General features: G+C 40.9%; 1 protein-coding gene and 1 pseudogene across 2 annotated transcripts in view; one reads left to right on the top strand and one right to left on the bottom strand.

Annotated features, from left to right (window-relative positions):
* Nucleotides 1-13967, bottom strand: part of CCDC30 (coiled-coil domain containing 30) — a 114357-nt gene that overhangs the window by 21979 nt on the left and 78411 nt on the right. For both annotated transcript variants that reach the window (XM_032877473.1, XM_032877474.1), the window contains 4 exons: nt 10622-10831; nt 6208-6362; nt 1604-1766; nt 980-1092 (listed from right to left, as the gene is read on the bottom strand). In XM_032877473.1, the coding sequence (XP_032733364.1) occupies nt 980-1092; nt 1604-1766; nt 6208-6362; nt 10622-10831 (641 nt within the window). The remainder of the gene's footprint in view (nt 1-979; nt 1093-1603; nt 1767-6207; nt 6363-10621; nt 10832-13967) is intronic.
* LOC116879312 lies at nt 2997-4006 on the top strand (annotated as a pseudogene).

Genomic DNA, 13967 nt, shown 5'->3' with positions numbered 1-13967 from the left:
TCCCCTGACCATGGTTTCTACATTTCTCGGTAATGTGATAATCAAAGCAAGATAAGGAATAGCAAAAATACCCTAAAGAGCAGTAAACAGTGGTTTTTAAATCAATATCATTAATACTATCAACATCGTAGGTGAGTAATAATACAAAAGAATAAGAAATTTCAGCCTAATTGAAGGAATAGAGTAGAAGACTACAGAGCTAGGAGCAGAGAGGTGGATCATGGAAAAGGAACTAAAAAAAAAAAATAGATATAATAGTAGCTGTGCATTAGACATTGATCTAAGCAAGTGCTTTATGTATATTTATTCATTTAATTCTCATAACAGCTTTATGAGAAAGTACTGTTATTTTGTCCATTTTAAAGATGAAGGACCTCAGGCACAGAGAGGGTACATAACGTATCCAAGGTCACGCAGCTAGTTTCTAGTAGAACCAGGATTTGTACCCAGGCAATATGGCTCCAGAGTCCATACTCTGAACTACTATGCTACATTCCAGAAAGGAGGAGAGTGGGAGGAATGTGGTAGAATGATGAGCAGGGAATGTTAAGAAAGAACCAGAAGTTCAGAAACACATTTTTTATTGAGCACCTACTATATACTGGAGACTATGGATAAAAAGATGCATAAGACCATGGCCCAGGCACTTGAAAAGCCTACAGTCTGGTGAGGAGGACAGGTAGTGAAACATACTATTTCAAAAGAATGCGGCAAGTTCTGAAATAAATACAAAGAGGCATGTACAAAGGCTATAGTGTACAAAGCATAAGCACTTCACCCAGTCCAGGCTGGTGGTGTCGAGAAAGGCTTCTTGGAGAAGGTGACTCCTAGTCTAAGAATTATGAGTTGAAATGAGGAGTTGAAACAAGGAGAGGGTGGTCAGACAGAGCGAAGAATGCGAGGGGAGAAGGCAAATGAAAAGGGTCTATTTGGGGAAAAGCATGAACTCCCCATTCGGAGGGAACTTGTTTTCGTTTACCTCACATGGACATCAAGCTGCTTCAGAAACTGCCCATATTCTTCACAGAGCGCTTTCTTCTCCTGCTGCAGCCCAGATATCTTTTCTGATAATTCTCGGTTGCTTTTGAGATGCTGAAAAACATTTTTTTTTAAATGAATCTATTCTGTGCTGCAAGATTACAAGTCTGAAAACTACACTTCCCTTGACAGCAGAGTTCCAACAAAGGAGAGGCACTTGCACACAGTCTAGAGGGCAGTGGGAGGGGAGAGCCGTCGTCCTCCAGCTCTAGTGGGGAGGTGACCAGGCAGACAGCAGAGGAGGCATTTACAGGGGTTCGGGAAGTGTTCCTGCAATTCCCTCTCTCTGGGGCTGCAGGAGTGGGTTTCCCTGGGGTTTCTGGACTTCTGGAGTTACCCAAAGTTCTGACATTCTGACATTCTCCTCATCCCGGCATCTCCCTTCCAACAGTTTGTAAGCATGTTATTTCCTGTGTTCAATCCTTTCCTGCTTGAGATAGCTAGAGCAGATTCTGCTTTCCTGATAAACTTAAGGGGTAAAATGCTGGGCCCTCAATAACGATTAGCTGTGACTGGGGTCTACAGGAATAGGAAAACTGAAAAGTGCATCCATTTACTTTCTTACCTCTTCTGATTTTCTTTTTTCCTCTTCCAGTTGTTTGAGTTGGGCCTCCTGTTGCTGAATTCTGGATTGCTGCTGAGAATTGGTTATTTCCAGTTGATTCCTTTTATCTTGTAAGATTCTCACTTGCTTTTGTAGCTCTTTTAAATTCTGACCCAGGAGTCTCCTGAGGGCAATTAATGTACATTAAATTACACTGAATTTATGAAATTCTTTGACCTAAAATTATTATATCATCACAAGGGATTTTACTGGTTCAATGAGGTAGGATATGTGTTCATAAAATAAAGAGACCAACATAGGGGACCTCTTTTGTGGCAGATGCTCTTCTTAGTTCTTGCTCTCACTCATCAAAACAACCCTCTGAAAAGGAAGTAACTTCCCTTATTTCACAGAGGAAGCTGTGGCCCAGAGAGCTTTTATTAACCTGATAGAACAAGATGGATGCAGGGCTCTAATCCTGAATTCTCTATTCTTTCCCCTCATCCTCACTGCTTTACAAGTTGAGTCCCTTGATCTTGGTTCAGTATGGTGCTGTTCGTTACACACACTACTGAGACTAAGGCACACGTGTTAATGTTGCAGAAGCTGAATCATAAATGAGCCTGTGTTTGATGAGGAAGTTCCCCCTTTTCCAGAAGGGGCATAAGTACTTAACTCCTTCAGAGGGAATCTCATCAGACCACAGTTTGTGAAAGAGTTTCTGAAGATTTCCAACAAGACTCTTTGGATTTAGGAGATTATCTAGAAGAATACGATAAGCGTGATGGAGTAGTACCTAAATGCTAGGTCACTACTGATATTGGACAAATGAGCTCACTTTCTCTAACTTCAGTTTTCTGAAAAACCAATGGATTCCTGGGAAAGATTGAGAGATTTGAGACATGGGACTCATACCTCTCAACCTCCAGTACCTCCAATTCTTTTTGTGGTTCCTGATATAAGTGCAGGCTCTATAAGCTTACCTCCTGCCATTCACATCCACTCCTGCACCAGCACTGCCCTCTTCATTTCTGTTTTCATTTCATTCATTACAGACCTGAGCAATTCCTGCCTCTTATTGTCTACTTCTTTTTTGGTTCCATTCTGAATTTCTGATCAAGGGGCCAGACTAGGTAATAAGATTTTGAGCTGAAAGGGAGGTTTTTAAATTGCTGGCACTAAAGAAACTTGAGTTAGCTACAATGGAATTTAGGAGTTGGAAAATGTCATTGAAATATAGCAAGTCAAAATTTAAAAAGCAATTGATGAATACGTTAGAAATTAATTCCCACATTACATATAGTTTGAGCAAAGACGAAGAGATAAACCAGTTATGCCAATGAATGATATTAAGAAGGCTCTCTGCTCCTCTCCATTAGACTGACAGTCACATCTTCCAGGGCAGTGCCAGCCATGTCCCTGAGACACAATGGTCCGAGTAAACGAATTTGGTCACATTGGGCACCTGGCCACCAGGGCTACTTTTAACTCTGACAAAGTGGATACTGTCACTATCAATGGCCCCTTCACTGACCTCAACTACACAGTCTACATGTTCCACTATGATTCCACCAATGGCAGATTCTATGGCGTAGGCAAGGCTGAGAATGGGAAACTTGTCATCAATGGAAAGCCCCTCTCCATCTTCCAGGAGCAAGATCCTGCCAACATCAAATGGGGTGATGCTGGTGCTGAGTATGTTGTGGAGTCCATTGGGGTCTTCACCACCATGGAGGAGGCTGGGGCTCACTTGAAAGGTGGGAACCAAGAGGGTCATCATCTCTGCCCCTTGTGTTGATACCCTCATGTCTGTGAGGGGCATGAACCTTGAGAAGTAAGACAACTCCCTCAAGACTGTCAGCAATGCCTCCTGTACCACCAACTGATTAGCTCCTCTGGCCAAGGTCATCCATGACAATTTTGACATTGTGGAGGGACTCGTGACCACAGTCTATGCCATCACTGTCATTCAGAAGACTGTGGACAGCCCCTCTGGGAAGCTGTGGTGTGATGGCCAAGGGGCTGCTCAGAACACCATCTGCTTCTACTGGCACCATCAAGACTATAGGCAAGGTCATCCCTGAGCTGACTGAGAAGCTCACTGGCATGGCCTTCTGCATACCCACCCCCAACATGTTAGTCATGGATCTGACCTCCCACCTGGAGAAAGCTGCCAAATACGATGACATTGAGAAGGTGGTGGAACAGGCATCGCAGGGCTCCCTTAAGGGCAATCTGGGCTACACTGAAGACCAGGTTGTCTCCTTTGATTTTCACAGTGACACCCACTCTTCCACCGTCAGGCCTGGGGCTGGCATTGCTCTCAATGACCACTTTGTCTAGCTCATTTCCTGGTATGACAATGAATTTGGCTACAGCAACTGGATGGTGGACCTTATGGTCCACATGGCCTCTAAGGAATAAGAGCCCCCTGACCACCTCAGCGAGAGCCTCAGCGAGAGCAAGAAGAAAGAGGACCTCAACCACAGTGGAGTCCTTGCCCCAACTCATCTCCCAACACACTGAAAATCTCCTGACCACCACAGTTTTCATCGCAGACCCCTTGAAGAAGGGGAGGGGCTTGGGCAGCCCTACATTGTCCTGTTCCATCAATAGAGTATACTGTACCCAGCTTAAAAAAAAAGAAATTAAGAAATCAGTAGATTGAGGAACTCCCCATCTCCCCAACAGCTTCAACCTCTCAATCCATTCCTTATGTAGCAACCAGAGTACTCTTTCTACATCACAATCTCATCATATCATAAAGTCCAAGCACTTCAATAGAGCTTGTTAGCTAGCTCAGCTTTCCAGCCTAGTTTTCTTACCACTCACTCTATCCCCAAACATTTTGTTGCAGGCAAAATGAACTTTTTTCACTTCCTGAAATAAGTCATCCTCTACCCTTATTCCTCCCCTACAAGTCCAAGCTTTTCCTTATCTTCCTCTCCTAGGACTTCCTTCCCCTAATATTCTCTATTGAGCCATCCACCCCAAATACCTCACATTCAGTTTAAATAGCTTTCTTTGAGCGAGGCTTTCTTGAGCTCCCTAGACCAGATTAAGTGTCTCTGCTATGCACTGTCACAGCACCCTAAACCTCCCTTAGTATAATGCTCACCATAAAGTCTACGCACAAGGATATTCATTGCAGCATTATTTGTAACAAAATGTCTAAGAAGCATTTTACATAAATTATAGTATATCTATGTAAAGAATGCTATACAACTGTTTAAAATAATGTCATGGAATTAAAAATCAAGGTTGCCTGGGTGGCTCAGTCATTGAATGTCTACTTTCGGCTCAGGTCATGATCCCAGGGTCCTGGGGTTGAGCCCCACATTGAGCTCCCTACTCGGCAGGTAGCCTGTTTCTCCCTCTCCCTCTGCCTGCTGTTCCCCCTATTTGCGCTCACTCTCTCTCTCTGTCAAATAAATAGATAAAATCTTTTAAAAAAATAAAAAACTTATAATATGGGAATCCTTAATACCTAAACTGAGTTGTTTTCCCCCAGAGACAATTTGGGGAAACCAGGGGGCTATCTACTGGGGAACACTTCAAGACTCGCAGCTTAATATCAGAGTCTCTAGCTTATCTCTCCCACTTTGGGGCAAACTTCCTCAGCAACTTTTTCCCAAACCTGGGGCTGATGTTATTACTTGCCCCCTGACTTAGAAGTTTATTTACACTCATTGTTTTTGTTTGAGCTTATTATATGTTTGCTGTTAGTGCTTTCTCTTGCTTTATCGTGGCTGATACTTTAAAAGGTATGCTCATGGTTTATTCGGGATCTAGCTGTATCATAACAGGAGGATGGCCTACCATCCTGTTAGATGCGGCAGTGAGACAAGTGTTTTTCTACTGTACCTCACTGAGTGAACTCATTATTCATTCATATATTCACTCATTTACTTACTCAAAGATTCATTCAGTCATGATCTCTGAGTACCTACTGAGTGCCGCGCCCAATGCTAGCGCTTTTTACTAAAACTGAAAGTAAATTTCTTAGCTTCATAATACGTGTGAATGTCCGCATATCCTCTCAGTGGCTAAAACCATATTTTTCTTAAAATATATGCGAATCACTCGGAGTGTCATAGAAGTAGGAAGCATCGGTTCCTGAAGTTTAGGGCATCCAGGAAGGTCATTTAAGTAAGAATTGTGATAGTAATAATTTTAGAAAAAAAAAAAATGAAAGCTCCTAACTGGTCACAGATTCTTGATGTAATCATCAAGAACAATGCCTATAAAGTACTTGGAAATTCTTTGAAGAAAATCAGCTGATATATACAAAAGTCAATTTCATTTAGTTTGCATTTTACGCCAATCATGCTAGAACTAGAAAAGCAAATCCCAGAGTAGCATATTTCATAGGTCATCCAGTCATTCAAGAAAACTGACTGGTGCACTGTGTGTGTCTCAGAGCAACAGAAGTAATCCCAGCCTTGAAGAAATCTGACACTCTGGTGTGAAAAGCAAACAAGGAAAGCAACTAGAATACAGTGTGGTAAGAAGTTGCGCCACGGAGTTCACATCAGCAGGAACAGTGAGGAAATGCACGGGAACGCTGACAGGCCGGTGTGCTCAGTGGTTAGCCCCCGTGACACTGACATCTTTGTTCCTCTTACCTCTTGTGCTGTTCTTCCTGATATTGCTGCTTTGTTTTAGCTTCATTTTCCAGTGCTTCTTTTATCCTTTGCTCTAGTTGCTTCATCCCCAAAATACAAGTGTCGGAGAGAGAGACTTTTTGAGCATGTTCTAATTTCTGCTGCAGATCCAGGATCTTGAAGGAAGTATTTCGTGAATAAAACATTAAGAAAAGTCTGACCTTTTTTCCAGTTAAGGAAATACCCCATGAGCAACCAGAAAACGTCGTGCTAACAAACAAATCTGGTCTAAAGTAAAGAGCACGGCCAAGTTTATTTTAACTTTAAAATAAATTACCTATGTTTTACATATATGATATATTCGCATAGTTTAGTGTATGTTTGTGTAAACGAAGTTATATAGTGAAAACTCCTTCTCATCTCTATCCTGTCTTCCTGCCAGTTTTCCTCAATCATGTAGGTAATCACTGGTATTAGTTTCTTGTGTACCTTTCCAGAGATTTATTGATGCCCACATAAATATTATTATGCAGTTCTCTCCCATACACATATTTTTTACACAAATGATGGCATATCTTATGTACTTATGCACCTTGCCTTTTAAAAAAATTTGGAGGGCAGAGGGGCAGAGGGAGAATCTTAAGCAGGCTCCACCCCAGCGCAGAGGCCCCCCCACAGGGCTTGATCTCATGACCCCAAGACCATGACCTGAGCCGAAACAAGAGTCAGAAGCTTAACCAACTGAGCCACCCAGGCACCCCTGCACCTTGCTTTTTAAAAATAGTACATTTGGTGATTTTTCTGTATTACATGTTTATGTAGAATTGCCTTCTCTTTTATAGCCACATACTATTCTACCATAAGGATATACTATAACTTACTTAAGTAGATCCCTCCTGATGGGATATTTAAATTGATTCCAATCTTTTGCTATTACAAACAATTGTTCTAGAATAAATTATGAGATAAGAATTTGCTATGGCAAAGGTTATTACTTATTTGTTTAATAGATAATGCAGGAGCGTCTGGGTGGCTCAGTGGGTTTAAGCCTCTGCCTTCGGCTCAGGTCATGATCTCAGGGTCCTAGGATGGAGCCCAACATCGGGCTCTCTGCTCGGTGGGGAGCCTGCTTCCTCCTCTCTCTCTGCCTGCCTCTCTGCCTACTTGGGATCTCTCTCTCTCTCAAACCAATAAATAAAATCCTTAAAAAAAATTGATAATGCCAACCTGGCTCTATAGGTATTAGGCTAATTTATACTTCCAACAGCAATGTGTGAGCGTGTCTAGTTTCTTTACAGTGTAGCCAGATTCACAACAAGATTTTAAAATAAAGCAGAAGTCTCTTACAAACCAAGTACTTATTAGGATATCACCTAGCATCAGTAATACATTCTTCAATGTACTGGTAGAACTAAAAATAAGACTTATGAATTTGATAGAGAGATGTATATTTTATTTTAGAATTTACACGTTAGATTAAAAGTATCATTAAAAACTTTTTTTGGTAGGTAAGTCTATTTTGTTTATCTATTTTTTATAAACCCTTGTGTCACCCAAAATCGTGACACAATTTTGTATGCTATGTACTTGTACATAGTAGATGCTCCATAAATATTTATTGAATGAATAGTTTTTAGCAAAATAGTCATTGTCTCTCAAATGTATTCTTGATCTGACAATGCATGCTTTACAATGGTTTGGCACCACATTCCCCACAAACATTCACTGAATGCCAGTGGATGGCACTCCTTTTTTTAAAAGCAGGGCTTTGTGCATCAGCCCTAGATCCTTGCAGAGCCCATGAACCATAGGAGAGGTGAAGATGCAGAATGATTCAAGGGCAATGGTAGGGGACAGCCAGTCATCATGAGGTCAGCTCAAGTTCCTTTGAGCTGCCCACTTAGTTCTGCTTAGGGAAAATGATTCCTTAAAGATAGGCACTCTTAATTCCACAAATGACAATATCACCCTGTTGGGTTCTCTACCAAGGACATATGCAAATGTTTGAATCTGTCACCCAGTTTAAGAAAATAACATTTCAGGGTGCCTGGGTGGCTCAGTGGGTTGAGCCTCTGCCTTCGGCTCAGTTGATGGTCTCAGGGTCCTGGGATCAAGCCCCGTGTCTGGCGCTCTGCTCAGCAGGGGGCCTGTTTCCCCTCTCTCTCTGCCTGCCTCTCTGTCTACCTGTGCTTTCTCTCCCTGTCAAATAAATAAAATCTTAAAAAAAGAGAAAATAACATTTCCAATACTTTTGAAGTCTAATCTGAGACCTTGCTGACTAGCCCCCTTCCCTCCCCACCTGAGAAAACCAGTATCTGAATTTTGTATTAACCATCTCCTTGGTTTTTCTTTAATATATAAGCTATATAACATGGATTTTATTGTATACCATTTTGACCTTTATATCAATGGACTTGTACTGTGTTTCTGATGATTTGGTTTTGGGTTTTTTTTAAAGATTTTATTTATTTATTTGACAGAGAGATCACAAGTAGGCAGGGAGGCAGGTAGAGAGAGAGAGAAGCAGGCTCCCTGCTGAGCAGAGAGCCCAATGCGGGGCTCGATCCCAAGACCCTGAGATCATGACCCGAGCCGAAGGCAGAGGTTTTAACCCACTGAGCCACCCAGGCACCCCTTGGTGATTTGGTTTTTATTCAATATATGTTGAACTACAACATGTACCTATAATTCATGTATTTTCACTGTTTTACGCTATTGTATAAATATACAGCTTATTTATTCTATCTTATGTCAGTGGACATTTGGGTTGCTTCTAGTTTTCTGCTATTTGGAACAATGTTCCTACAAAAATGATTATATTCCTATCTCCTGACACATATGTGCAATATGACATTTTCTCCAGTATTTCTGCCTACTGGCAGAAGTGCTGGGTTGTATGGTATATACATCTTTAATGTAACTAAATACAAATGCCAAATTGCTTTCCAAAGTGTTTATATTGGGGTGCCTAAGTGGCTTAGATGGTTAAGTGTCTGGCTCTTGATTTCAGCTCAGCTCGTGATTTGGGGGTCCTGGGGTCAAGGCCCACATGGGGCTCTGTGCTCAGCAGCAGGGTGTCTGCTTGATGATTTTCTCTCTCCTTTCCCCCACTGCCCCTCTCCCTTGCTCTCATGTGTGCTCTCTCTCTAAAATAAATAAATCTTTTAAAACCCCCCGAGTGTTTGTACTAATTTGTTCTCCCAATTGCAGTCAATAAATGAGTCCTTGTCGCACAAAATCCTCACCAATATTTAGTACTGTCTAAATTCAGGTTTTTTTGTTTGTTTGTTTTACTAATCTGCATTTTTTTTTTTACTAAACTTGGGTTTTTTTTTCTTACTAATCTGTAATTACCAACTACTTTTTAAATGGAGTAATAACATACATAAAGTGTGCATATCTTAAGCATACCAAATGAAGTTTTACTTAAACAACCACCTCTCACATCAAGACATACAATACTCCGGGGCACCTGGATGGCTCAATGGGTTAAAGTCTCTGCCTTCGGCTCAGGTCATGATCCCAGGGTCCTGCCATCCCAGGAGCCCACACTGGGCTCTCTGCTCAGCGCGGAGCTTGCTTCCCCCTCTCTCTGTCTGCCTCTCTGCCTACTTGTGATCTCTCTGTCAAATAAATAAATAAAAGTCTTAAAAAAAAAAGATATACAATACTCCCAGCACCACAGAAGATTCCCTCTCATTCTCTCCCAATTAGAAACCCTCATAAAGACAACCACCATCTTCTGATCACAGCTGAGTTTTGTCTATTCTTAAACCTCATATAAATGAAATTACACAGTATGAACGCTCTTGCTCTGGTTTCTTTAGCTCAAAATTAGGCTTCCAAGCATAATTAAGATTGCTATCATCTACTTTTTGATGTTGGTTTTATGTTTATATGGTCTGATGAAATGATTTACTTATTTTATGATTTATTTTTTTATGTGAGATTGGACTCTCAAACCCACAAATCAAAATGTGCTACTGTTACATACCACTGCCACCTGGTGTTAGGCAGTATGAAATGCAGGGGCATGATTTCCAAACATCCTTTTCACAACACAAATTGCCCCCCCAAGTTACAAGATTAAAAATCATATAAACAGACAAATGAGAGGAGAATCAGTTTTTTAAAAGTTGAAAGCATAAAGCAAAAGTCATAGGGCTTCAATCAGTTACTTTAGGTTCATGTTACAGCTTTATTAAACCTACCTTTTTTTTTTTTTTTTTAAAGTTCATGCAGTTTAAAGAAACACGAGCTTTACTGAAACTGCAGGAGCAGGTGAAGTCAAGAGAGAGGAGAGTGCAGAAGAGCAAAGAAAAACCCTAGAATTCTATCAAGTCTGCATCGCAGCTACTTCTTAGACTCCTTAGGGAAATGGGATTTCAGTAGTGGAATCCAGTGCACGCTATTTATTAAGCATGAGGATAATTACCTTTGCCTCCGCATCAGCAACTTTTGATTTCTCCTGAGCCAGCTTTTCCTGCAGGTTGTTCTGGGATTTGATGCTCTGAGCCTGTGTAAGTCCCTCCAGCTCCAGTTCCCTGATTTTCTGCTGACTGTGATTCCTTTCTGCTGTGAGTGAAGAGCACATCTTTGTGCTATCTAATAACTTCTGCTGGGCCTGCTTTAGTTCAATTTTGATCTGGAGGTGGGGAATAAACAAGAGTGATAGAAATAAGCATGGCAAAAAGGTGATTGTGAGCCAGAACAAGCACTTTTCATAGTAGTGCTGTCCCCCAAGAGCTGACAAATAACCAGTGTCACATGCATGATTACCTCTCCAGAGCTGTCATGTGTTAGTAAGGCTTGCCAAAGTCTATCTAGCCAGATGGCAGCTGGACAGAGGAATTTTCCTAAGAGTTCCTATACATGCATGGCCTGAACACTTTCCATCCTTTTGTTCAATCGACTGCAAGCTGGCTTTCATTCCCACTACTCCGTGAAACTGTCTATGCCAGGGGCACTACTAATCTCCCCACTGCAAAATGAATCCAATGGACAGCTGAGCTTTTCAGTAGTGTTCACTCCCTCCATCTCAGAAAGTTCTCTTGGAGTCTATGATACTGAAGTCTCCTGGTGTTCTCCTACCTCTTTGCTGTTCCTTCCTGGTTCTTCCTGTGTAGACTATTCTAATGCGACTCAACTTCTAAATATCACTGGACTACTGTAGGCCTTGAGAGTGGCTCATTCTCTCCCTAGGTTCATGATTTGAAATACCACCTTCATGCCAATAACTGCTAAAATAAAACTCCTTGAGTCTGTCCATATCAAACATAATTTTTCTCTCTCTGTCTTCCTGATTTCAGTAAATGATGCCACCATCTAAGGTTTTGTTCAAGCCAGTAGTCTGAGAGTCATCCTGAGTTTTCCTTACCTATCATGAGCCCATTCGACACCCACTGGCATGCTGCCTCAACAACATGTCTTGCATCTGCCCATCCGAGTCCACCACCCTTGTCTACGACACCATCATTTCTAGCCCGGGTCATCGCAGTAACAACGTGGTCCTGCCACTTCCATCTGTTCTCTACATTGCAGACCAAGTGTTCTTTTCTCTTTCTTCTTCTTTCTTTCTTCCTTTCTTCCTTCTTTCCTTTCCTTTTCCTTCCTTCCTTCCTTTCTTCTTTCCTTCCTTCTTTATCTCTTTCTTTCAAGAGCAAGCACACAGGTTAGGGGTGGGTGGGAAGAGAGTGAAAGGGAGAGAATCATAAGCAGCCTTGATGCCCAACAGGGAACCAACACAGGGCTCCATCTCACAACCCTGAGATCATATCCTGAGCCAAAATCAAGAGTTGGAGGTTTTTGGTTTTTTTAAGATTTAATTTATTTCTTTGACAGAGAGAGACACAGTGAGAGAGGGAACACAAGCAGGGGGAGTGGGAGAGGGAGAAGCAGGCTCCGTGCAGAGCAGAGAACTCAATGGGGAGCTCCATGTGGAGCTCGATGAAGAGCTCAATGGGAGGTTTGATGGGGAGCTCAGTGCAGGGCTCGACCCCAGCACCCTGGGATCGTGACCGGAGCCAAAGGCAGAGGCCTAATGACTGAGCCACCCAGGCGCCCCAAGAGTTGGAGACTTAACTGACTGAGCCAACCAGGTGCTGCCTCCCTCCTTTTTTCCCCTCGCCAACCTCTTTTATTTAAATCACAAGTTATTTAGTACCATGAAAGTAAAAAGGATCATCTCTATATTTAAAAACTGGTGACTTAACTAAAAATTTTGAAAATTTAAATGAAAAATCTCTATAAAAATAAAATATACCAAAGTTGATACAGGAATTCTTAAAAAACATAACTTCTTATAATTATTAAGAAATTGAATCAGTAATGGAAAATCTTTCCCAGAAGAAAACTCTAGAATCAGAAGGACTCAGAAATGAGTTCTTATAATTATTTAAGAAGAAATAATTGTAATTTATTTTTACAAACTCTTCCAGAGAAAAGAAAAAGAGGGTATGTTACCCATCTCATGTTAAGGGGCTAGGGTAACCTTAATACCCAAATCTGACATGGATGTTATAAGAAAGGAAAAAGACAGGCCAGCGTCTTTTGTGAACTAAGATGCAAAAATTCCAAAGAAATATTGGCAAGCTAAAATCAGGAATGTAGAAAAAAGATAATGATTTAGGATGAGGTTGGGTTTATCCCAGGAATGCAAAGTTGAGTTAACATTAGAAAATCAGTCAATGTAATTCACCATAATAACAGATTTAAAAATCAAAATATGCAGAAAAAGAATTTGATGAAATTCAACATGTGCTCATGATAAAACATTGAATGAACACTAGAAAAGAATTTTCTTAATGTGATTCTTAAAAATCTGTTTTAAAAAACCCTTTAGGGGTACCTGGGTGGCTCAGTTGTTAATGTCTGCCTTTGGCTCAGGTCATGATCCCAGGGTTCTGGGATCGAGCCCTGCATCAGACTCTCAGCTCAGTGGGAAGCCTGTCTCTCCCTTTCCTACTCCCCCTGTTTGTGTTCCCTCTCTTGCTGCCTCTCTCTCTGTCAAATAAATAAAATCTTTAAAAAAAAAAAAGAACCAGCCTTGGTCTCCAAAACTTAAAAAAAAAGAAAAAACAAAAAACCTCTAAAAACATACTAAATGAAATTTGAGAGCTTTCCCCTTGAGACAAGGAAGGAGAAAATATACCCCTATCACCAGCTCTATTTGGCACTATACAAGCCACTGCTTTGAACAAAAATAAAGAATAACAGGTGTAACATGTGGAAGGAAAGAAAGAAAATTATATTTATTCTTAGATATGATTATTTACATATAAAATACAAAATGATAGAAACATAAATTATAAGAAGTAATTTAGGGGTGCCTGGATGACTCAGTTGGTTAAGCATCTGCCTTCAGCTCAGGTCATGATTCCAGGGTCCTGGGATCAAGCCCTGTATCAGGCTCCCTGCTCTGGAGAGAGCCTGCATCTCTCTCTCCCTCTGCCTGCTGCTCTGCTTATTTGTGCCCTCTCTATCTCTCTGTCAAATCAATAAATAAAATATTTTTAAAAAGTAATTTAAAAGTATGGCAAGGTTTTTATTAGAAAAAATTTATTGCATTTTTATGTATTAGCAATAGCTAGAAAGTGAAATTTTTTAAAAGTTACCAATTACAATAGTGTGGAAAGTATCAGCACCTAGGAATATGTCTAGCAAAAGATGTATAAGACCTCTACAAAGAAAAATATGATATTGGGAGAAATTAAAGAAGACCTAAATATAATACACACACTTTTTAAAAAAGATTTTATTTATTTGACAGAAAGAGAGAAAGA

The sequence above is a fragment of the Lontra canadensis genome, unplaced genomic scaffold, assembly GCF_010015895.1.
Source record: "Lontra canadensis isolate GAN:19392208 unplaced genomic scaffold, GSC_riverotter_1.0 scaffold60, whole genome shotgun sequence".
Lineage (NCBI taxonomy): Eukaryota > Metazoa > Chordata > Mammalia > Carnivora > Mustelidae > Lontra > Lontra canadensis.
The sequence above is the reverse complement of the archived record's forward strand: the minus strand, read 5'-3'. Positions and strand labels throughout refer to the sequence as shown.